We start from the raw sequence: 25973 nt of genomic DNA on the forward strand, positions 1-25973 counted from the left end.
GTCTGTCCCCCAAGTCCAAGGCACTCTTCACTGCGCCTTTGCAAGTCACAGCAGCCATAGCTCACTTGGCAGCTCCCCAGTATTTGATAGGCTTTGGCACAGAACTGTTTTGCCTTTAGCAGAATTTAACAGTGCTTATTTTGAAATCCTTGCTTAAGGGTACATGTTAAAGTTTAGGCAAGGATAAAAAAAAAAAAAACAAAAAAAAAAAAACAGTCACCAGAGGCAAAGCAAGGAGATGAAATGTCCCTTTAAGGCTTATTAAAGGTTACCTCATCTTATGACGGAGCATGTGAACGCTGACATGCACACCTCATAGTAATGAGAAAACGGTATTAAGTTAACGGAAAGAGCAATGAGTTGGACATCAGGTGCCAGATTTGATTCCGCCTCTGCCATTTGCTAGATCTGTGACTGTTGACAAATCCTAAGCAACCTGCATATCAAGAACCATGATGTTATCTCACAAGATTATTGAGGAGCTCAGATGCTGTAGTATATGAGCTACACTTTTAAACCTGTGAAAGATTTTACAGGTGAAAGGTGTCCTTATTCGTATATGTTTACTCATTCATAGTCTGAGCGGAACAGATCAAAGGTATGCCTCTCTTTCAGCCTGCCTCTGCACCTTATTTTATTCTCAGGTGAATCAGTACAGCTCCACCAGTCCAATCTTTGTGAATTGGTTGCTCTCTTTGACCAGGTCACTCTTAATTGCAGACCTAAGCCAAGACTCTATTATTGCACTCCTCCGTTGCTGGCTGGTCCTACATATGCATTCTCAAGAGTCACTCCTACACTGTCACATTCTGACCCTCAGCAGTATCCATCCCCCAGACCCCAGGCACGAAATATGCCCACTAATTAGCCTGTTTCCTGGTGTACATCCATAGTCACCACCTACCGCCTAACCCCTTACTCTATAACCTGCTCTCTCTGTTCTGTGTCCTCTGCCCTAGTCTCTTGTGCTCTAAACTCTACCCCATAGCTACCACACCTCAAGGCCTGACTCCTTCCTCCCGGTTAGATAAAAACTGTCAGCGCGTTGTCTCCTAAGTCTTCATCTCCAGACCAGATTTGCCTATGTGTTGACAATATTTTTTTTCAATTAGAGTTGACATTCAGTATTATTTTATATTAGTTTCAGGTGTACAGCTTAGTCATTAGACATTTATATAATTACAGAAGTATCCTTTGATTAATCTAGTACCCACCTGGCACCATATATAGTTGCTACGATATTATTGACTATATTCTCTATGCTGTACTTTTTATGTCCAAGACTAACTATTCTGTAACTACCAATTTGTACCTCTTAATCTGTCTTCACCATTTTCCCCCAGCTCCCCAACCTCCAATCCCATTTGGCAATCACCAGTTTGTTCTCTGTATCAATGAGTCTGTTTTCATTTTGTTAATTTATTTTCCTCCTTGGATCCCACATATAAGTGAAATCATTTGGTATTTGTCTTTCTCTGTCTGATTTATTTCACTTAGTATGATACCCTCTAGTCCATCTATGTTATTGCAAATGGTAAGATTTCATTTTTTTATGGCTGAGTAATATTCTGCTGTATATATGTGTCAAAACTTCTTTATCCAATTGTTTATTGATGAGCACTTAGATAGCATCTGTGGCTTGGCTATTGTAAATAATACTGCAGTGAAAATAGGGGTGCACATATCCTTTCATATTAGTGTTTTGCATTTCTTCAGATAAATACCCAGAAGTGGAATTGCTGGGTCATAAAGTAGTTCTATTTTTAACTTTTTGAGGAATCTCCATACTGTTTTCCATAGTAGCTGTACCAATTTGCAATCCCACCTACAGTGCACAAGGGTTCCCTTTTTTCCACATCCTCGCAAGTATTTGTTGTTTGTTAATTTATTGATGATAGCCATTCTGACAGCTGTGAGGTGATCTTTGTTGCGGTTTTGATTTACATTTCTCTGATGATTAGTGACATTGAGCATCTTTTCATATGTCTTTTGGCCATCTGTATGTCCTCTTTGGATAAATGCCTATTCAGGTCTTCTGCCCATTTTTTAATTGGATCATTTGTTTCTTTTGGTGTGGAGTGATATGAGTTCTTAACAAACTTTAGATATTAACCCATTATCAGATGTATCATTGGTGACTATCTTCTTCATTCAGTAGGTTGTTTTTTCATTTTGTGATGGCTTCCTTTGCTGAGAAAAAAGTTTTTCGTTTAATATAGTCCCATCTGTTAATTTTTTCTTTTGTTTCCCTTGCCCAAGGAGATGTAGCAGAAAAAAAATATTATTAAGAGAAATGCCAGACAATTTGCTGCCTATGTTTTCTTCTAGGAATATTATGGTTTTAGGTCTTACATTTACATTTTTAATGCATTTTGAATTTGTTCTTGTAAATGGTTCAAGAAGATGGTCCAGTTTTATTTTTTGCACGTGTCTGTCCAATATTCTCAGCAGCATTTATTGACTAGACTGTCATTACCCCATTGTATATTCTTGCCTCCTTGTCATAGATTTAATGAGCATATAGGTGTGGGTTTATATTTGGGCTCTCTATTCTGTTCTGTTGATCTGTGTATCGATGTTTATGCCATTACCATGCTGTTTTAGTTACTATAGTCTTGTAGTATAGTTTGATGTCAGGTAAAGTGATATCTCTAACTTTGTTCTTCCTCAAAATTGCTAAGGCTATTTGGAGTCTCTTGTGTTTCCATCTAAATTTTAGGATTTTTTGTTTTAGTTCTGTGAAAAATGTCATTGATGTTTTGACAGAGATTGCATTGAATCTATAAATCACTTTGGGTAGTATGGAAATTTTAATGATGTTAATTATTCCTATCCGTGAGCATGATATATGCTTCCATTTATTTGAATCTTCTTCAGTTTTTCTTCAATGTCTTATAATTTTCTAAGTACAGGTCTTATACTGTCTAGGTTATATTTATTCCTAGCTATTTTAATTTTGAAGCAATTATATAAATGGGATTTTTTTTTTAAATTTGCTATTTATGATAGTTCATTATTAAGGTGTATAAAAATGCAACTGAATATTAATTTTGTGTCCTGCTACTTTACTGAATTAATTTATCAGTTCTAACAGTTTGTTTTTTGTTTTTTGTTTTGGGGGGTTTTTTTGGTAGAATCTTTGGGGTTTTCTATATATAGTATCTATATATAGTGTCATCTGTAAATAATGACAGTTTCACTTCTTCCTTTCCAATTTGGATGCATTTTTATTTCTTTTCTTTTTTTTTTCTTTTTCTTTTTTTTTTTTTTTTTTTTTTTTTGGCTGATTGCAATGGCTAGGACTTCCAATACTCTGTTGAGTAAAAGTGATGAAAGTGGACTTTCTTGTCTTGTTCTTGATCTCAAGGAAAACATTTTTAGTGTTTGCCATTGAATATGAGAGTTGTGGGTTTGTCACCTATGGCCTTTATCATGTTGAAATATGTTACCTCTGTTCCCACATTGCTGAGAATTTTTATCATAAACGGGTGCTAGATTTTGTCAAACTCTATTTTGCATCTATTGATATGATTGTATAATTTTTGTCTTTTAATTTGTTAATGTGTATCACATTATTTGATTTGCAGATATTGATCCAACCCTGCATCCCAGGAATAAATCCAACTTGATTATGGCATGTAATCTTTTTAATGTCTTGCTGAATTCAGTTTGCTAATATTTTGTTGAGGATTTTTGCATCTGTGTTAATCAGGGATATCGGCCTATAATTTTTTTTTTTTTTTTTTTGGTAATGTCTTTGGTTTGGCCTCATAGAATGAGCTTGGGAGCCTTCCTGATTCCTGCATTTTTTTAGAATAGATTGAGAAGAAGAGGTGTTAATTCTTTGAATGTCTGATAAAATTGACCTGTAAAGCTCTCCAGCCCAGGACTTTTGTTTGTTGGTAGTTTTTTGATTAATGATTTGATTTTGTTAGTAGTTATTGGTCTGTTCAGATTTTCTGTTTCTTCTTGACTCAGTCTAGGAAGAGTGTATGTTTTTGAGAATATATCCTTTTCTTCTAGATTATCCAATTTGTTGGCATATAATTGCTCATAGTATTTTCTTATAATCCTATGTATTTTTGTAGAGTCAATTGTTACTTCTCTTTCATTTCTGGTTTTATTTTTTGGGGTGTTCTCTCTTTTTTTCTGGTTAAAAGTTTATCAGTTTTGTTTGTCTTTTCAAAGAATCAGCTCTTGGTTTCATTGATCTTTTGTATTTTTTTTTTTTTACATATACTTTTTCATTTATTTCCACTCTGATTTTTGTTATTTTCTTCCTTCTTCTCACTTTGGGCTTTGTATGTTTTTTATAGTTCCCTTTATGTGGACAGTTAGATTGTTTGAGATTTTTCCTGTTTCTTCAGGTAGGCCTGTATTGCTATGAATTTTCCTCTTAGGACTGCTTTTGCCATATCCCATAGATTTGGAGTTTTTGTGTTTTCATTTTAATTTGTCTGAAGATATCTTTTGATTTCTTTCTTGATCTCATTGTTAACCCATTCACTGTTTAATAGTGCGTTATTTAACCTCCACATGTTTGATATTTTTCATTTTTTTTCTTGTAATTGATTTCTACTTTCATACCATTATGGTCAGAGAAGATGCTTGATATGATTTCAGTCTTCTTAAATTTACTGAGTCTTGTTTTGTGGCCTAACATGGGACCTATCTTGAAAAATCTTCCATTGTGACCTTGAGAAGAATGTACATTCTGTTGCTTTGGGGTTAATCGCTCTGAAGATATCAATTAAATTCATCTGGTCTAGTGTGCCATTTAAGGCCGCTGTTTCTTTGTTGATTTGCTGTCTGGAAGATCTGTCCTTTGGTGTCAGTGGGGTGTTAAAGGTCCCTACTATGACTGTATTACCATTAATCTCTCTCTTTATTTCAGTCAAATTTGTTTTTATGTATGTAGGTGCTCCTATGTTGGGTGCATAAATGTTTACTAGGGTTATGTCCACTTGTTGAATTGATCTCTTTATCGTTATGCAATGTCATTCTTCATCTCTTATTATAGTCTTTGTTTTAAAGTCTGCTTCATCTGATATAAGTATTGCTACCCCAGCTTTTTTTCATTTCCATTTGCATGAAATATCTTTTTCCATCCCTTTACTTTCAATCTGTGTGTGTCTTTTGATTTGAAGTGAGTCTCCTGTAGGCAGCATATGTAAGAGTCTTGTTTCCTTATCTATTCAGATACCCTGTGTTTTTTTGACTGAAGCATTTAATCCATTTACATTTGAAGTGATTATTGATGAGTACACAGTCATTGCTACTTTATTATTCATATTTATGCATGTGTTTTTTCTTCGCCTTCTTCTTAAAGAAGTTCCTTCAGCATTTCTTGTAATACTGCCTTGGTGGTAGTGATTTCCTTTTGCTTTTTCCTGTCTGGGAAGCGCTCTCTCTCACCTTCGATTTTAATTGATAATCTTGCCGTGTAAAGTAGTCTTGGTTTGTAGATCCTACATTTTCATTGCTTTGAATATATTGTGCCAATCCCTCTGGCCTGCAAAGTTTCTGATGAGAAATCAGCTGATATTCTTATGGGACTACTATGGATAAGTAACTAGCTGCCTTTCTTTTGCTGCTTTTAGGATTCTCTCTTTGTTCTTAATCTTTCACATTTTAATTATGATGTGTCTTGGTGTGGGCCTCTTTTGTTTATTTTGTTTCAGACTCTCTGTGCTTCTTGGACTTTTATGTCTATTTTCTTAATTGGGTTAGAGAAGTTTTCAGTCATTATTTCATCAAATAGATTCTCAATCCCTTGCTTTCTCTCCACTCCTTTTGTTACCCCTATGTTACGAATGTTGTTACACTTGATGATGTTGCAGAGGGCCCTTTAACTATCCTCATGGGTTTTTCTTTCTGTTCTGATTGAGTGTTTTCTGTTCCCTTGTCTTCCAAATCACTCATTCAGTTCTCTGCTTCATCTAATCCACTGGTGATTCTTTCCAGCATATTCTTCATTTCAGTTATTGTATTCTTCATTTCTGATTGGTCCTTTTTTATGGTTTCTGTGTCCTTTTTATGCTTACTGTCACTCTGTTGACGTTTTTTCCGAAATTATCTATTCTCCCCTAAGTTTATCAAGCATCTTTATAACCAATGTTTTGAACTCTGTATCTAGTAGGTTGCTTGTCTCTATTTCATTTAGTTATTTTTTTTTTTTGGCATTTTCTTCTGTTCTTTCATTTGGGACATGTTTTCTTATTTAGGGTGTCTCTCTGTGTTTGCTTCTATGTATTAGGTAGATTTGCTACATCTCACAGACTTAGCTAGTAGCCTTATATTGTATGTGTCCTGCGTGGCCCAGTGGCTCAGTCTTCCTGATCACCTGTGCCGGATGCTCCACGAATGACCCTTGTGTAGGTTGTGTGTGCCCTCCTGTTAAATTTGAGCCTCGATTGTTCTTGGCATGCCAGTGAGTGGGATTGACTCTCAGTCTGACTGGCTGTGAGGATTGGTCACACCCACAGCATATGAGCTGCTGTGTGGGGGCTGAACCAGTGGGTTCATGTGCCTATTGAGACCACCCTTTGGGTGTGCCACTTGTAGAGCTAATCAGGTGGTGCTCTGTTGAGGGCTAACTCCAGCCTCCTGGTGTGTCGGTTCTGAAGCCCTTTGGGAGGGGATTCCATGCAGGCCAAGGTCAGCCACTGCCTGTCACCTGCTAAGGCTACCTAGTAGGAGCCACAAAGCTATCCATGTTTGATCACTGCCTGAGCTGATCCTGGAGGCAAATGGGACAGGATCTGTGGCAAACTGAGGTTGGCTGTCACCAGGACCCGGCCTGCGGCAGCTCAGCAAAAGGCCTAGGACACTGGCTGCTGGCTACCCATAAGCTCAGCAACTTAATGAGTTGGATAAGGTGGGGTCTCAGGCAATCACCAGGGTAGGCCAAGTGGTGTTCTCCAGGTTGGTGCAGATTTAGATTTGTTGCCACTGCTGACCCTGTGGCCACTCACAAAAGTCTCAGCTTACACCAAGGCCAGCCACTTTCTATCTTGCGCCCAGAGATCTCCAAGATTTATTAAAGAAATACTGCAGCTAGGGCCAGGGCTAGTTCCCCACCACTGAGAGTGTCTCCCGATTGCTGATGAAGGAACCTCTTTCTGAGAAGGCAGGGCGGGGCTGGTCACCCAGTAATGAAATTGTTACCAGCAATTTGTGAGTTGGGTAGGGCAGAGTCTCAGGGAGTCACTGGGATGGAGTGAGTGGATTGTACCAGACCAATGCAGATTCAGTTTGGGCCATGTGGGGGAGGGTTCAACACAAGCAAGATAGCACCCACCTGTAGGTTGCACAGGAGGAGGGCTCAACACAGGAATAATGGCAGCTGTCCCTCTAGTCCTAGCCCTGATGCCACATCAGCTTTTCCCTGTATGTCTCTGGCACCTTCCAAGCTATCCCTCCACCGGAGCCCAGATTAAGTGCCTGAGAGTGAGTGAGTCTTTGCGCAGGCTCTTTAAGGGAACATCTGGGTTTGCAGCAGCCTTCTGTCTCACATGGACGGCTGAAACCTCACTGATTTTCATAGCCACATTTTATGAGAACTCCTCTTCCCAGCACTGGAACCCTGGGCTGGGGAGCCCCAGTGTAGGGCTGGAGCCCTTCACTTTTCCAGGCAGGCCTCCACAGCCAAGATGTCCCTCCTGATGCTTAACTGCCACATGCAGGTATGGGACCAGCCCGTTTTGCATCTCTACCCCTCCTACCAGTCTCAACGTTGTCTCCTTTTTATATACCCAGTTGTAGGAGTTCTTTTCAGCTAGTCTTCAGAACGTTTTCCAGGTTGACTATTTCATAATTAGTTGCAATTTTACCATAATCATGGAAGAAGGCATGCACAGCATTTACCTACCCCACCATCTTGACTGGACTCTCTTACAACTTCCAAACAAATTATAAGGACAACAGTCTTTATAATTTAAATGTCTATAAGTTTCTTAATACAGGCAGTATAATGTACTGGTTCAAGAGCACAGACTAGGAAGCCAGACAGACTAATTGTGAGTCCTACTTTATATAAGATTTCGTAGGCAAATTTCATTTCCTCTTTCTGCCTTATTTTCCTTATTTAAAAATGCTCAAAACAGTTCTTGGCCCATAGTAAGTACTACATGAGTGCTGGGCTTTGTAGGTGGGCTCAGCTTGGGGAGGCAAAGGGAAAGAGGACTAGATTATAGTAGTAATCAGGAACAGAATAAGCAAAGCATTTAACCTAATATTTAATAATACACTGGTATCTTCCCTCCAGGGCTATTTCCGGTCACCCTTAATTAAGATCCATCTTCTGGTTTCCCACTGATTCTCCTAGTATCGTCTTTCACATTATTGCCTTTGGTTCAAGACATTATGTACTTCCGTCCTAGCTTGTGTTTCTCTTTTGTGTTTCTCTTTTGTGTCTTCACTTGTTTGCCTCACTCTCTCATTTGAAGTTTGAGTAGATAAGAGCTTTTTACTTAAATTTCAGAGTAGTTTATAAATAGGCTACTTAGTTTCAACCAGCAGGTAAAAGCTTTCATTAAATTGGTCCTCCTTCCCAAAGTGCTATTATCTGGAGCTCTCAGAAAGGAAAAATTGAGAATGGTGTTTTCCTCATATTAAGGAAGCCTAGTTTTTGAGGCCCAAGCAGCAGGTTTCCTTTGCCCTACTTGGATTTGACAAATATGATTTTAACCAACAATCTACTCCTATAAATTTTCTCCCTTCTGAGAAAAATTTTCCTAAGGACATCTAAGTTATTATCCATGATTCAGGAGAGCCAAAGTCCAAAAATAATTCAGAAACAAGGTTCAGATTCACTCTGAAAGAAAATTATTTTAGCATATCAATTTTCTTACTAAATAAAAAATAGTAACATGAGCAGCAATAGCTGCCTTTGACAGAATAATAAATTAAGATGAGGGGTAATGGGACCATCCAGAAAACTCCATTTTCTGTTCAAATTCTGAAATAGAATTGTCTCTGAAATATTTTGAAAGGCATTTTTTTTCAGATATTAAGTTTTTTCAAGTATTTCTTGTATTGTTGCAATTACATAATTATTTGTAACATTTTATTTGGAGTTATATTTATCCATCATCATCTTCAACTTTGAATAACATAATAGAAACCTCTTTAAAAGGAAAGCAATAAAAATGACTGAAGAGAATCCATTTTTAGTGGTATATGAAAGTTGTAACAATAGATTTGCATTGGGGAGTGTTCAAAAATAAGATCTAGTTTAATAGTGGGATTCATCCATACTGCCATATTTCAGAAATGTAGCCACAATTATTTATACTTGCATTCTCACAAAGAATTATTAGTACGTCCTAATAAATTTACATGGCCTTAAAAAAAAGAGTTTCAGATGAGCTCAGTTATTTCCAGGTTAGAAGAAAATTTGACACATGGCAGTATCACTATATTATTGAACATATTTAGTTTGTGGATATAAGCCCTACAGAAGACTGGAAAATGAAGAGTCTCGTTCCCTAAGAATTCACAAGTCATTGGGAAAGCAGGAGGGGTTATCTGGCCTTAGAAACTCACTGTTTTTCATTTATTTCGGGCACATTTTCCATTACTGCCATTGTATTCTGTCACCATTTAATCGTTTCCTCAATGTTTTCTCTTTCAAATGGCTTATTAGAAGCTCTGCAGAATGTTTCTAAGTATTACTGGTTACAACAAACAAAATTTTGAGAGTATGGTGACAGCTTACCTGAGTCAATCTTCTTCAAATACTGGCTTTATTACAATTTTCTTCTTCTCTACTACTGTTTTTTTTTAAATCCCCACCCACACACACAAATGCACAAACATTAGCAGCTTGCTTTTTTTAGTTGATAATTAAGAATAGGGTTTTGTTGTTGTTCTAGGTGTCGTTACCACCTTACTTCTCTAATTTATTAACAGTGATTCACTTATCTTGTGACCAAATAACCCTTAAGCATTTGATCCTTAAAACATAACCTCATTTTAGTGACACCATTTCTACAATATCTTCAGGTGGCAAGTAGGCTTTTAGAGGGAATTACTGATTCCAAATGCAGTTATTTTCAACAGAGGTGTAAAGCAGGGTTTTATATACAAGTATCATTTACTTGAGAAAGACTTACCGTGTCTTTATAAGGAAGATGTTCCCTTCACATTGGAAATGAAGGCCTCATTTTTTAACAGACTATGTTTCTTCTTGATGTGAGAAACTTAAGGCTCCCATAACAAAGTGTCATTTATTTTTCATATTAGTATCCATGTGCAGAAGCCAAAGACCCAAGGAAATTCTCATCTTTCTGCTGAGGTGATGCAGCCTTCAGCCCATTTCCTCAGTTGCCCCTTAGTTGTTACTCGAATTTCTGGTATAATAGGTTTGAAGTGGTTAGAAGTTACCTAGAAATAATAATTGAGTAGTTACATGTACTAATACTCATAAAAAGTATAATTTTAAATTTAGCATCTTTTGATATATTCACATAAATGGGAAACAATAGTCAATTAATTCTAGACTAAATTACACTATCTTTTATGCCACTACATTCCTACCCCTCTACACATACATGTCATAAGTGTTACAGCTTTGATCCAGTCTTTTTTTTACTTTTAAAAATGGAGATTAGACTGTCATTTTAGCGAGGTATCATGAATGTATAAAATTAGCATTTTAATCAGATGTATACTGTAAATATGATAGGATCATAAACTTAATTCTTATTAGCTTTGATTAACCTGGTTAGTTTTTAAAACTACAAAGAGCACATTTTTCAGTCTGTATTTTCTAAATGCATGCTGATTGGCTATGTGCTGGGCATTTTCCATGATATGTAATAGACTCTATGCAACCTGGGCTCCTGAATGATTCTTTTGGTGGTTCTCTAGTTGTGTGCTTCACCACGGAATTCTAAGTGAAGGATGAGAATTTCAGGTGACAGAGACTAATCAAATGTTCTTGGCTCCTGTGCTAAAATATCCTCAAGAAACAACCTCTGACTGTATCCACAGCTCAGGGATCTGAAAAATCAGCTCTACACACTGCAGAAAACCCACTGGCTAAATGAAATGACTAGATTACTCAAGGCAGGCTATCAAGGGGCATGTCAAAAAAAAAATGTGAAAAGGGTAGGGTGGTTGGAGCCAAGAACAAGGTGCAGAGGGAGTGGGTGGCTTGTAGGGCTGCACGGGTTTTGCTGAGGTGTGAGTTGATGCTTCCATTGGCTAGACTACCAGTTTTTAAAAGTAGGTTGAAATGCAAAGTGTAGTGGCTGATCTGATTCCTTCATTATCTCTCTGCTTAGTTATTTGTTTTTAATTTGTGAAAGGTACTTGTCCCTGCCATTTAAAAGTTTGGAGGGTTTTTTTAATCCTTTCCCATTTTTTTTTAATGTACACACAACACACACACACACACACACACACACACACACAACCTGAGAACAATAAAAGCTTGCTGGTTTTTTTTGAATGCTAATAATTGGGTAAGGTCTGATATATTGTCTGTGCATATTGGCATCAAATGATGTTTCTTTTAGTAGAGAAAATAGATGACTGAACAGAATAGCTTTTGTAGGTTTAGAGCCCAATTTCTGATAAGACTTGAATCATGTAACAAGGAGTATGAAGTCATTGTATATTTATCTAGCTCCAAAACAAGTTAATGTTCTTAAATATAGGTATAATTTAGTGTTTTCAACAAAAGAAAAGATTACAAGTTAATGATATGATAAACACCTAAGAAGAGGTTCTCAGTCATTTTATTTTAATTTTTACTTTTTACAATTACAGTTGGCATTCAATATTATATTAGTTTCAGGTATACAGCAGAGTGGTTAGACATTTATTTACCTTATGAAGTGATACCCACAATAAGTTTAATACCCACTTGGCAACTTCCATATCGATTACAACGTTATTAACTGTATTCCCTATGCTTTGCTTTATTTCTTGGCTTTTTTTTAACTGTCAATTTATACTTCTTAATCCTTTCACCTTTTTCACCCCCACCCCTACCCCTCCCATCTGGCAGCCATCAGTTTTTTTGTATCTATAAGTTTGTTTCTATTTTGTTTGTTCATTTCTTTTGTTTTTTTTTTTAAATTCCGTATAAAAGTGAAATCATATGGTATTTCTTTTACTTTGACTTATTTCACTTAGCATAATACACTCTAGTCCATCAATGTTGTTGAAAATGGCAAAATTTCATTCTCTTTTACAGCTGAGTAATACTCCATTGTATATATGCACCACTTCTTTATCCATTCATCTATTGATGAACATTTAGGTTGCTCCCATATCTTGGCTATTTAAATAATGTCACAGTGAACACAGAGATGCATATATTCTTTCAAATTAGTGTTTTACATTTCAGATAAATACCTAGAAGTGGAATTTCTGGGTCATAAGGTAGTTCTATTTTTAACTTTTTGAGGAATCTCCATACTGTTTTCCACAGTGGCTGTACCAATTTGCAATCCCACCAATAGTGCACAAGGGATCCCTTTTGTCCATATCCTCACCAGCATTTGTTGTTTGTTGGTTTATTGATGATAGCCATTCTGACAGCTGTGAGGTGATCTTTGTTATGGTTTTGATTTACATTTCTCTGATGATTAGTGACATTGCGCATCTTTTCTTATGTCTTTTGGCCATCTGTATGTCCTCTTTGGATAAATGCCTATTCAGGTATTCTGCCCATTTTTTAATGGGATCATTTATTTCTTTTGTTGTGGAGCGATATGAGTTCTTTACAAATTTTGGATATTAACTTATTATCAGATGTATCATTGGTGACTATCTTCTGTCATTCAGTAGGTTGTCTTTTCATTTACTGATGGTTTCCTTTGCTAAGCAAAAAGTTTTTAGTTTGATGTCGTCCCATCTGTTAATTTTTTCTTTTGTTTCCCTTGCCTAAGGAGATGTAGCAGAAAAAAATATTATTAAGAACAATTCCAGACAGTTTGCTGCGTATGTTTTCTTCTAAGAGTTTTATGGTTTCAGGTCTTACATTTAAATGTTTAATTCATTTTGAGTTTATTCTTGTAAATGGTGTAAGAAGGTGGTCCGGTTTTATTTTTGCACATATCTTTCCAGTATTCCCAGCGTCATTTATCGACTAGACTTTACCCCATTGTATAGTCTTGCCTCTTTTGTCATAAACTTAATGAGCAAATACATGTAGGTTTATATGTGGGCTCTCTGTTCCGTTCTGTTGATCTATGTGTCTGTGCTTATGCCATTACCATGCTGTTTTAGTTACTATAGTCTTGTAGTATAGTTTGATATCAGGTAGAGTGGTATCTCCAACTTTGTTCTTCTTTCTCAAGATTTCTATGGCTATTTGCCTTCCTTGTGTTTCCATCTAAATTTTATGATTTTTTGTTCTAGTTCTGTGAAAAAATTCATTGGTATTTTGATGAGAATTGCATTGAATCTATGAATTGCTTTGGGTAGTATGGAAATTTTAATGATGTTGATTCTTGCTATCCATGAGCATGGTATATACTTCCATTTATTTGTATCTTCTTCAGTTTCTTTCTTCATTGTCTTAATAATTTTCTGAGTACAGTTCTTTTACTAGCTAGGCTAAATTTATTTTTAGGTATTTTATTTTATTTTTGATGCAATTGTAAATGGGATCATTTTCTTAATTTCCCTTTTTGGTAGTTCATTATTATTTACAAATGCAACTGATGCTGAATACTAATGTCGTGTCCTGTTACTTTACTGAATTCATTTATCAGTTCTAACAGTTTTTGATGGACTTTAGTTTTCTCAGTTTTAATTTATGAGGGCAGCCTAGCTTCCACTAAGTCCTTCCTCTCAGAGTATGAGGGAAGGCACCTTCAAAGTAGAACCCATGTGGCTTTCAGGGCTTTCCTGTGCTGGAAGAGTTCCTGCAGGACCACTTTCAAATGCTAACAGCTCCTCTGTAAGGCGGATGGAGTGCAGAAGCCTGTCAAAACAGGCTGACTCCCAGGACACATAAATCAGTCACTTGGACCTCATATCATCCCACAGTATAAGCTGATTTCTCTACTTCTGTGAACACATCAGCACCTCTGTGAGAGGAGACCTTGGCATTGCAGCGAAGTGAGCGTCTGTGCTGAGCTCCTTGCCAAGGAAGGAGGCAGCTTTTTATGCCAGAAACAAGAAGGGATGAGCAGCAGCACTGCGTTCTCAGGTCCCCTGCTAGCACACTTGGGGACTGCTACATTTTCCTCCTGCCAGGCCAAACACAGGAGGACCCCTGTCCTTTCCAGAATGTGAAGTGTTTCTTTGATCAGGTTTACATGGGTCCCAGGTGGAATCCCTGGAAACACATTTGTTTATTTGTTTGTTTGGTTGGTTGGTTTTTTTGAGATAAGGCTGACAGTGCTTCCAAAGACCTGTCTGGAGATAGACCAGTCTGAGTATTGCAGTGTAGAGGCTTTACTTATCAGGAGAGAAGAGGTAACTCTGGTTTTCCTGAAATGATTGAGACACACACACCCCATAGTCCCATGTGTCACTCTGCCTCTAACCTTTTAAACTGAAATATAGAGGCAGGGATGGAAAGAACCCACTCTTGAAGTATTGGAGGAATGGAGTTCCCCAGCGTGGTGGCCTCTGGGGTCAGTCTTCAGCCCTGCCCTTGCCGGCTGAGTAACTTACCAAGTCTCTTAGTGTCTCTGAGACCACTGCATTATCTGTAAAAGAAGACCGATAGCTCCTCTCCTCCTGAAGTCATGAGGAGTAAATAAAATAAACAGTGAGAGATACCCAGCAAATGTTCATCCTCTTGGTTCTCAGCTAGTTCCAAATATGGACTTGTGCTAGCAGAGCTCTCTCAAGTCCCTGGTGGTACTTGGAGCCATTAGATTCATTCCTTTTCATGCTATTTTGTCATTGCGATTGAATGCTCCTGGACTGGCCATGCTTCACTTTGAGCCTTAGAAACTGTGGACTCTTGGGGGTTACTCTGATCATGTTGAATACTCATGGACTCCTTGCTCAAATAATGTGTCCACTGGCCAAGAAGAAGGCAGTACAGAGAAAAAAGAGACAAAGTCCTTATGGCACATGCATAGGAGGAGCTTCAGGCCTACCATCAATCAGCAGAGGTACATCCTTGTGCCCTGCTCTTTGTGAACAAACAGCTAGTGAGCACCTCTTATGTACATAGCACTATGCTAGAATACTAGATGGAGACTGGGGGTGTAAAGATAAATAACATATGGTGTCTTCCCCTCCCCCGAGGTAATCTGTGTAAGATTTTAGTGGTTATAACGTATTAGTTCATCTGCCGCTTCTAACCCCTATGCTATTGGAGCTGAAAAATGGCTGAGTTAGTTAAGAGCCTGGCAAGCAGACCTGCCTGGGCTTCTGCACTAGTTACACTGGGTGCCCACACACCACCCAGAACTCAAAAGGTTGTGCTTCAAAATCCATTTTCCCCAAGGATATAGCATTCCTGCCAATCCAGTACCACAATCCACTGCTGGAAATAACATAGCATTAAACTGTTTCTTTGTGTACAGTAGTGTTTTCGTTTGTAGCACTTTCACACATCTGTAAAGTAGGGCCTTTCAATTTGTGACCATCAGCCCGAATATGGCTCCTTCTTCCTAGAACTGCCTGTGAAGAGTCAGGATAGGAAGTAAGCAGAGAGGGGGTGCCCACTTTGAGAAGAGTGACTCTAGTCCTTGATCAGGTTGGTTCTAGTGTTCATTCAATTGTGCTCTCACTTTTGCAAATGAAGAAAAACAATCTTGCAGAAGATAAAAAATACATTCTGGTGATTGTAGCATTCAAAAGAAATTAATTAATTATGTCTCACAGTGTGTGAAGCAGATATTAAACTAAAAGGTTACCCTTTAGTCATTAAAATTATTCTTCATTCTCTTTTATTGGATGGCTAATATATCAAAAGTTAATATGGGGTTTTCTGTATTTTCGTTAAAATGAAACCAGGGGATATCTGCTTCTTAAGTATCAAAACAAGGAGTTAGTTAGATTCCATATCAGAAATAATTTCCAGCCTTTTCAGTAATGAGTATATTTGGCAAACAAGAGCCCACAGGATGGAAACTCATTGTTTTCACTGGCACAGACTAAGTTAGCATTTGTTCCTGCATTATTCATCTCTGCAGTAGAATTCCTCAGATGGCTGAACAGTCACATCAGGTATTAAGCACCTATCCAATGCTGTACCATGTGTCAGGTCTGTGCTACCCAAAGGGGATATGAGGATAAATTGAAAATGACTACCCTTGAATTTATGCTCCAGTAATAGAGACTACAAAGTAGATAGACAATTTCGATATAGGGTAGCAAGCAGTGGGAGTCCTACAGGAGCCACCCTGAGGAGGCAAGACTCACTTCCTGATGGGCCAGGAAAGAGCTGTGAACAGTGATGAGGCCTCTGTTCCAGGGAACCCTGAGCCTCTGGGCCTGTGAACCTGATAGATAGACACCTGAGACTGGAGACCCCTTAAAAGGGTATTTGCTGAAATAGAATCAAAAGAAGGAATTAAAACTCTGCCCTCAGAAATAAAAGCTGGGGCCTAAACCCCTTGGCAGAGCAGGAAGCTGAGTCCCACTCTAGGACATGTGTATCATTTGCTACTTCCCCTGGTTACTCGATGACAGTACTCGATATACAGTATCCTGTATATTTGGCAGTTAGGCCCTTAGAAAGCATCATTGTGGAGGCAGCAAGGCAAGGGAAGCCAGGAAGGCTGTGTCTCACAGGTCAGCAGGGTGGGTGGAGAAGCACCCTGAGGACCAGAGGAGATGTGGGAAGCCCCTGAAGGAGAGAGAAAGCAGGCTTAAGTTCCTTGGGAAGGGTCAGAGAAGAGAGACAGAGATGTACAGGGGGAGAAATGGAAGACTCCACAGTGTCTAGTAAGGGGTACAGATTGGGTGCCCGCTGAGTAGAAACTATGAGGAGAGGCTCCTCTAGCAGGAAGGAAGACCAGCAGCAAGCTCTGACGCCAGACATTGCATATGGGGAGTGGTGCTTTCAAGTCTTCAAAGATGTAACTGTGAGGAGCAGGCAGGAGGAGAACTGAAGGGAAAGGTGCCTAAGGCAGGCACATCCGCTGGAGTGAAGGCAGGCTTAGAGTGGACGAGGACCATGAACTGAGCCATTGACCTTTCACTAAATGAGGGAGCATGACTAAGAAGGGAAGGCCAGCCAATACCTGAGAAGAAGTAATGAACTGCAAAGCCCAGAAGGAGGGACCTCAGAGGAGGCTGGGTTTTTCCATGATAATTGAAGAGGATTGCTTGGAAAATGGCAACGGGGAGTCTAGAAACTTCAAAGCTCTTGTTCTCTAACTCTCCCCACAGTACCCATGCTCTGGTGAGGAGAGTCACTAGGTAAACCCCTTTAGGATTTAATGATTTAAGCGTGTGAAACAACACTATTAGAGAACGTGGCTCTAAATCTGATTGGTTCCCAACCTAATTCTGAAAGTCATTCTCTGCTTTCATAGTCAGCAAAAGTGATACATGCATTCATTCACTTGGTCATTTATTCATCCGCTCAGCAGACATTCATGAACAAATAGACTGCTCAGCTCTCACAGCTAATAAACTGTAGCACCAAGGCAAGAGTTCAGGTAGCCTGTCTCATCCGGATTCACCCATCATGGTGGACTGTCTGTAGCCTCAGGTCTTCTTGTCTTCTCTCACACGTGGAGTTGTAAGAGATGGGTAGAATGCAGGCCACTGGAACCACATCATCATTATTCAGCAAGAGTCATGTTGATTCCCTCCAGCCATCTAGGCCCTTCCCACACCTAGGGCAGATCTTGAGAGAGGCCATCGCCCAGCACTCTCCCAGAATGTACTGTCCAATGGAAATACGACACTAGCCACATATAGAGCATGAAACTTTCTAGTAGCCACATTTAAAATAATAAAAAGAAATAGGTAAGATAATTTTAATAGCAATTTACTTAGTACAATATATCTAAAATATCATTTCAAGATTTAAAAAATTATCAATACTCTGATCAAGATGGAGGAGTAAGGAAATGCTGTGTTAGCCTCTTTTCACGACCACATCAGAATTACAACTAAACTACAGAACAACCATTATTGAGAATCACCTGAAGTCTAGCTGAACAGAAGACCTATAATTAAGAATATACAGAAGAAGCTACCTCAAGACTGGTAGGAGGGGCAGACACTGCCTATGGGGAGTGGTGCTTCTCAACCTGCATGTGGCGGTTGATAATCAGGAGGGATAGCGGGGCTATGGATGTCCCCCTGGAGGAGTAAAGGTTCCAGTGCCTGGAAGAGAAGTGCCCATAATGACTGGTTGTGAAAACCAGTGGGGATTGTGGCTGAGTGAGACAGAGGGTAAAACTCCTCTTAAAAGGTCTGCTCATGGACTTACTCATTGACAGACTCACTTGCTCTGAGCTCCATTGCTGGGACAGCAGCTTGAAAAGTATCAGGGACATACGGGGAGGGACTGAGTTGTCTGGCTTCAAGCAAAGGCAGCTTTCTCCCATACAGAAGTGCTGGCGGAATCCCTCGTTTCTTTGTTGATCCCTCCCCCCACCAAGCATGCAGACACAGGTGGTCACCATATCTGAGTCTCGATCAACCTGGCTAACACTGGTCATCCAACCCTGATGATTCCATGAGATCCCACTCTTTCTAATTTGTGAGCCCACCCAAGTTGCTTCCAGTGGCTTTTCCATACAAACGGTATTTCTTGGCTCATGCTGCAGACTTTCCTAAAATCTCTCAAAGGTTCACAAAACCCAAACAAGCATCTGGCCTCAGCATGCCCTGTACCTCTTGCTGAGCAGCCCCAAGTCTGGCACTAGCAGCAGCCAGCCTCAGTTTGTGGCTTGGCCTCTTGAGGCACCTCTAAGCCCAGCGTGGGTGGTGGCCATCTACAGATTGCTTTATGGCTCATGCCAAGTGGCCCTGGGCAGGGCACAGGCTTTAGCTGAACTTGGCCCCTCCCAGGAGGTCCCACTTCAGACCGAGTGGAGCACCAACTGGCCATCTCTAGGAATGCAATACCAAGACTGGGCAGGCACCAGAGACCTGCTAAAGCAAATCCTGCTCTGTAGGGTCAGACTTAGCAACTCTACTCAATACATAGAAACAAACACAGGGAGGCAGCCAAAATAGGGAGACAAAGAAACATCCCAAATGAAAGAACAGAGCAAAGCTGGGTAGGAAACATTGCTGCAGTGAGGCAGCGTAGCTGAGAAGCATCCTGTATTCCTCTGCTGTGTTAGGTGGACACAGGGCCAAGATGTTGGGCCTTGTGGATGGAGTACAGAAGTTTCCTAGTTAGGAAGACCTTTTCTGCCCTCTCCTCATAGTAGACATCCTTTTCTAATCTAGAAGCTTCTGTTTATTCAAAGTGCCCCAAGATAGAATGATGTGGTCCTTTCGATTTCATGTGAATTGTTTCTGAGGCCAATATACCTCTTCATCATAGGCTTATGCTCTTTAATTTACTAACAACTATTTAATGAGATCTAATGTGACATGAACTATGCTGGCTTGGCAAAGAAGTTAAAATCAGTGTGTTCACATTTGATTAAAATGTATGCAAAGTTTCAAGTGGATATTTTCAAAAGTCTAATTTTATGCACAGAATTTAAAATAATGCAAATCACCCCACATTTTAAAAGTCTGTCAAGAGCCACCAAATTTCAAAGCTGGCAGGCTGACTGCATTTTAACAGTGTTTTGCCTGAGAAACAGATGCCCCGCCCTGCATTGGCAGAACCCTGCTGGGATAACTCTTGTTCCTTTCCACAGGGACTTCTGCAAATGATTTTGGTGACCACTGCATGGGCATTCTAGGACAACTTGGGTGTGAAACCTAAACGTTGCCCTGAAGATCTAGAGTGTTAGTTGAAATTTCAACTTTCTTAGGTTTTAGGCCAATCTAGCCACACTGGCTTTGGAAATTTTTTATGTCCCCATATTCACTTTATATCTTGTAACAGTAATGTAATATCTAACTTGGATTGAACACCAGGAGCTTTTCTAATCCCCACAACTCATTGAGGTATAGTACTATTCTTACCCCACTTTAAAGACGAAGTTAGGTATCTCATCCAAGGTCACTTAGCAACTACGTGGGGACCAAGATTCAAAACCAGGCAAGCTGGTGTAGACCCCCCATTCCCCTGCTGCTACAGTCCTCTGAGGCGAGCCTGACCTAGCATCCTGAAGATTCCACCCCAAACCATCAGCTTTGGAAGAAATTAGACCTGGCAAATGATACCAAAAGGTACAACAGCCACCCTGAAACACTCCAAAATGCATTCCCTGTCTTTTGTTACTATTGGAAAATTAGTCTTGCTCTGTGTCAGTTTCTAAGTATGCAGCTTCCTTTAATTGAACCTCAATCCCAACCTCTAGGAGCTTAGTTCGAGTTTAGAGTAGCACCTACCATTTAGTAAGCGATTACGATAAGCTGGGACCACAGTGAGCAAGTCTTTATGCACATTCTCCTTCCCCCTCCCACCAGTTCTGCTGGTCGGTATTGGCAGCTCCAGTTGTGTCTTAGAGATGGTAGATGGGTTATTCAGACTTCCTACCCAGGGACTCTCTCCAGCTTAACTCAAGTCTCTTAAGCAGGAAAACTCAATTTTCAGGCTTTCGTCTCATGAGGTAAAATTGATATAGTAAAATTGATGATAATAAAAATGATTTTCATATTCAGCTGGCAAGGATTCCCTAAAACCTGAGGTTGTAGATAAACAGATGCAAGCACTTATACCCCTGAGGACTTGACACCAGGTCAGGATCTGCGAGCTAGCAGGTGATTGCAGACCTTTCCCCACTGCCCATGGCGTAAAGGGCCTCTGCCCCACTAGGTTCTCTTTAGCCTTTCATAACTCTAGATTTCGCCTCCATTCAAACTGATAGTTCAATTTAATAAGGACACAATTAACAGCATTCAAAAGCCATAAATGAACATAGGGCCAGCCTGAGTTTAAGAGTGCTGCAAAAAGCCAGCACTCCCAACTTTAGTCGTAACCTAAGGGTCATCTTGCTACGTGGACTAACAGAAGTCCCTGGTCTTCAGAGCCCAGAACCATGAGAAGCAGTGGACTAGAGAAACTCAGTGCTGTTCAGGTCTGGCAACCACACCTTAGGTTTATTTCCAAATAGAAGCCTCAGCAGTCAAGGCAACTAGCTTCCAAATTTATGGTGTAGAAAATTTTTTGCTTGGGAGCACAATGGTTTTTTACATACCTTCAATGTTTATTTGTGAATCACAGGAACCTGATGAGTATTACTCGACACCTCAGTACCTCCACAACACAAGATTCAGTAATTGTGTCTTTTCAGAGTCTTGTACATTTTGGAAACAATACAAAATCGATTTACTAGGGCATGGATTAGAGATGTGTATATATATATTTTTTTTTCTTTTAAATCCATGCTATTTCGGGAAAAACAACCGATTGATGCAGTGATTCTTTTCCAGAATAAAGCCCAGCTTTGGCTCAGGTCTTAATCCCTAGGAATACAGAGCTTTAACTCTTGGTTTTCCAAGAAAGCCCTCAGCACGACTGCACAGCCGTGACCGCAGACTTGCTCTGTGAGGCTCCCACCCTGGGTTTCCAGCGCTTGTTTTGTACATGCTCCTTGTCCAGCCTGACAACTTCATTAAAGAACATTCGCATTTGTAAACATACTGGCTTTTCTAAGAAAATGTGAAGTTTCCGTTTCAGAACCTACAGCCTTGTACTGTGGGGCTGAACTACAGGGAGGGAGATAACCTATTTACATACTAAAAAGGTCAATGTTAGACAATCAGCATTTAGAGAAGAATTTTCTGTTGCTTGCAACTGGAGCATAAGAATGTGTGAGGAGGCCGTACTTTGCTGTCTCTATCTGTGTAGACAGCAGGCTTTGGTAAATGTGCACGACGACGTCTGTGCCGAGCAGCCAGGGCTGCGACGGACGAGCTTCCTCACAGTTTAGAACCTCTCCAGTTACCATCGGGTATGTGAAGAGGTGACCACGCAAAGTGCAGGTTAGCTTCACCTACTGAAAACAGTAATTAATTTGATGTGGAAATATTTGCATAACAGCTTTTCAGGCTTCTTCGAGAAACAAATCATCATAATAGACTTTAAATTATGTGACTACTGCTTACTTAAACTGCCATTTGCATTAGGAAAGATCAGACATTTTAGAGGCCTTAAAACGTTTCCTTTTGTGGTCTTTCTCTTCAAAGCCTTTTTAAAATATCAACAACTTAATTTTGTTAATGTGTTGAAAGTATCTTAAAAGATGTTATAAAGGCATGAGTTTTCTCTAAAATCGCTATAATGTTTTTGCTTCTTACTCATTTGAACTTTCAAAGCAAAATAATAAGGGATTTGAGATCCATGGCTCCATCTAAATGTTGGATAAAAGTGACGTCGCTCCAGAAGGTGGGAAACTAGTTCGGAAGGGCTGGGGAGAAGTGTGCGGTGAAAGGGAAGTCTCACTCCTCAGCGGCAGTGGCCGGCCTTGGCCAGGCAGCAGCCGTTGCTCTTCCTGCCATAGAACCACAGCACATTCAGAGTTTGTGCTCCGGAAAGAGAGCACCCAGGGCGCTCACGTCTCAGCTGTGGCTGCTTTCTGTTAAGTCCCAGTGAGGTCACTGGGGCTTGCTGGGAGCTATAGCAGCAGCTGCCTCCCAGGTTCTCATGGGGACCCTGTGCTGCATTCCACGTTTAGTGTCCCCCAGGGGACCTCTGAGGCCAGATGTGGACCTGGGCCTGTTCCTTTGGAGACGTGTGAAGTGGCTTCCAGGATGAAATCATTCTCTGTGTACGTGCACATCCCAGGTGGTTCTATGTGCCCATTCACTTAATAGCTCCATTCAGCGAGGCTCTCTCTACGCTTCCTCTGACTCCTGATTTAGGGAGAGAGAAGCCAAGACAGTGATAAAATCGCTCTTCTTTGGCATCAAATAGCGTGTCATAGAGATTATTCAGATTTTCTTAGCGAATAGCCACAGTCTTCAGGGCCTTATGTAACAGCCAGTTTTCATAACCATTGTTTTGAAACAGAACAGGGGTATTGGTTGTGCTCGGAGACTCCCAGCAATGATGATGTGTGACCAGAAGACCAGTGTTTCCACTGTGTCTGCACTTTACCTAACCTGACGCTGGACCCCTGTAATGACTGGCTGACCTAGATGATGCTCACTGATTCATGAAGTCGGTGCTTCCCTCCTCCCCTGCCTCTCTTTCAGAATACGCCGCTGAGCAGACACAGCACGCTCTGCACCAGTCGGTCTTCATGTCATCCTTGTTGGCCCACCCTTTCCGAGACCTTCCCCTCGGCAGGGAGCAGCACTGCAAGCTGCTTCCAGGTGTAGCTGACATCCAGGCAGGCGAGGTGGCCCGATGGACAGTGGATGAGGTGAGCAGAGCTGCTGTGGGGCCCTGGGAAAGAATGCACTCAACTGCTGAAAATCTCTCTTAGGCACTGAATCCACTGTATCACATTTAAGATCCACATTTGAGGGCAAAGGCAGGCATGGTTTTGAAGGAATTAAGGAAGTCCAGTTATTTTGTCCTCCTCTCCCCATCCCTGTGCTTCATGGCCATCGGTCCTGGCTTCATTCAGGCAGAGGGGCCACGCCTCTAGTCCCACATCACAGACTGAACTTGAGGAAATACAAATGTAGAAGCATATCAGCCTTGCATACCAGCAGCTCCTGTCCTAAGCAGCATCTTCTCTGGGAGGGCACCTGCCCCAGGGCATTCTGGGTCTCCACGGTTCCCCAGGTGAGCTTGTGTTATCACTGCAGAGCAGCTCTGTGCTGCCCGTTTGTTCATCCAAAGTCACAGATGATCTTATGTATATTTTTAAAGTGAGTTAGATCACAATATGTACAAGATGCTGTACAGAGGGAAAACAGGTCCGATTTTAATATAAACCTGCTTTACAATACTGATTTCTATTAAGTTCCATATTTAAAACAATTTTAAGGAAGATGTCTTTGACTGACATCCCTTTGACAAATATATCGTTTTCACTAGTCAGGTCTTTATTATTTTTTTAAATGGAGGCAAACTCTGGGTCACTCCAAAGAGTTAAATTAGTACAGAATGTTCATTGAGTACTTAATGCAGTCAGCTTAACTTCACCTTGATTTAGGCCTTCCTTGCCAGCCTTGGACAAGGAGCAGGTTTTGGGAAAGCCATCGGAGGCTGCAGGTTTGGAGCGAAGCCTGATCCCTCCTCCTTCTCCTGAGCACCTCACGGAATCTGTCTGGCTGACTCCCACTGCCCAGCATGTCTCTGCATAGAGCAGAGGGGCCAACACCTTTTCCCCAGCACATCCTGCATGCCCACCTCTTCTTCCACCCCTCCTGGAGGGCTGCAATTGTCCCTGTTTTAGAGAATTAACTGAATGTGTCAAGAGAAGGCTGGGTGTTTGAGGAAATGACTAAATGTGATCCTGCCCCCTCAAGAGTATGCAGAATCTGCCCCTTGCCCCCTGGTCATAAATTTGTACCAGTTTATAATACATGCTTCAGCTTCATGACCAAGCCAACTGAATTAAAACCTATCATATCTATCATCAAATTATGTCTAGTTTTGACCTTGAAACAACACTGCACATGACGGGGAGCTTGACTGAGAAAACAATGGCAAGTCATTCATTCCTGATTTTCAAGCAATTCATCTGAAGTTCTACCTTTTTTTAAGACTAACAGCGGCTCTTCTTCCTTCACTTGTTGCTATGCTCTTGGCCCCTCGAATCATCACTCTTCTGCTCTGAAAGATGTCCCAGGGAGGACAGCCACCTGGATCCAGCCCTAGCCTTCCATGTGTGTGCAGAGCAACTGTGTCCCAAGAATGAGTGAACACGGTAGAGAAGGGAGAATTCTGGGTGTGTCTCCGCCCAACTTAAAGCAATTCCTGGCTTCCCAGTAACATCCTCGTTGTGCCGCCGAGACCCGCATGGACTATCCTTGCCTGACATTCCACTCATACTTTCCACCCCACCCCACGTGGTCCTTCCAATCTGGCTTACAGAATATTGTCTCCTCAGTCCCTGCATGTTATCCTCATACTTACACAGTTACTACCACTGCCTTGAGTACCCCCCCCCCATTCTGCCTGCTGCCCCCAGCCATCAGCTCAGTGCTCACGTCCTGCAGCAGCCTCTAGGCTGGATCAGACATCCTGTCTTTGCTCCCGTTTCCTCTGAGCGTCTGCTGTCAATGCGCCTACACTCACATGTCCAACCTCTGACCACATGAGGCAAAACCTTATTTCACTCCCTTGGAGTGTATCTCGAGAACCTCTCACTGTACCTGCACGTAGGAGATAACACAGTAAATGTTTGTTGAATGATAAGGGCATTGCGAGGTGGATTTTGAAACCAAAGTGGAATATATCTAAGCAGAGAAGAGAAGGGAAGCTATTCCAGTATCAATTCGCAAGAGAAGGGGACAACAGGAGGTTGCATGGAAGTGAGCATGACGTATGCAAGGACGGCAGATATACAATGCGTACTTAATAATGATAGCAAATAATATAATGAAAACAAGGTAAGTAGTCTTATCTGCCCATTTTACAGATAGGAAAACTGAGGCACCAGAGACTAAGTAACTTTTAAGGCTGTATAGTGAGATCCGGGTCCTCAGCCCACCACACACACTGCGGACCTGGGCACAGAGAAAAGTCACCTGGGACGGAGATGGGCCAGGTCTGAGGCTAGGCCCTGGCCATGCTTGCTAGTCAGTGGGCAGAATGAGCCATCTTAGATTCTTATGCAGAAAGTCGCTTTGTGGAGATGGTGCTTGAGGGAGATGAGAATGGCAAAGATCTGCAGAAAGAGCTGAGTGAGAGGAGGCCGAGGAAGGGGAGACAACCAGAAGCTATCGCCATGCTCCTGATGTGGGGTAACTGGGCGCTGGACTGGGTGATGCCATGAGAAGAACCACCCAAATTCAGGAGACATTTTAAAGGCAAAAGCTAAAGTACAGGGAAATAG

The 25973-nt window shown here is 40.8% G+C and overlaps 1 protein-coding gene across 4 annotated transcripts in view; it reads left to right on the forward strand.

Annotated features, from left to right (window-relative positions):
* Positions 1–25973, forward strand: part of L3MBTL4 (L3MBTL histone methyl-lysine binding protein 4) — a 382886-nt gene that overhangs the window by 346147 nt on the left and 10766 nt on the right. For all 4 annotated transcript variants that reach the window (XM_016120941.2, XM_016120940.2, XM_016120939.2 and 1 more), the window contains one exon: positions 23215–23384. In XM_016120941.2, the coding sequence (XP_015976427.1) occupies positions 23215–23384 (170 nt within the window). The remainder of the gene's footprint in view (positions 1–23214; positions 23385–25973) is intronic.

The sequence above is a fragment of the Rousettus aegyptiacus genome, unplaced genomic scaffold (assembly GCF_014176215.1).
Source record: "Rousettus aegyptiacus isolate mRouAeg1 unplaced genomic scaffold, mRouAeg1.p scaffold_m13_p_12, whole genome shotgun sequence".
NCBI classification, from domain to species: Eukaryota; Metazoa; Chordata; class Mammalia; order Chiroptera; family Pteropodidae; genus Rousettus; species Rousettus aegyptiacus.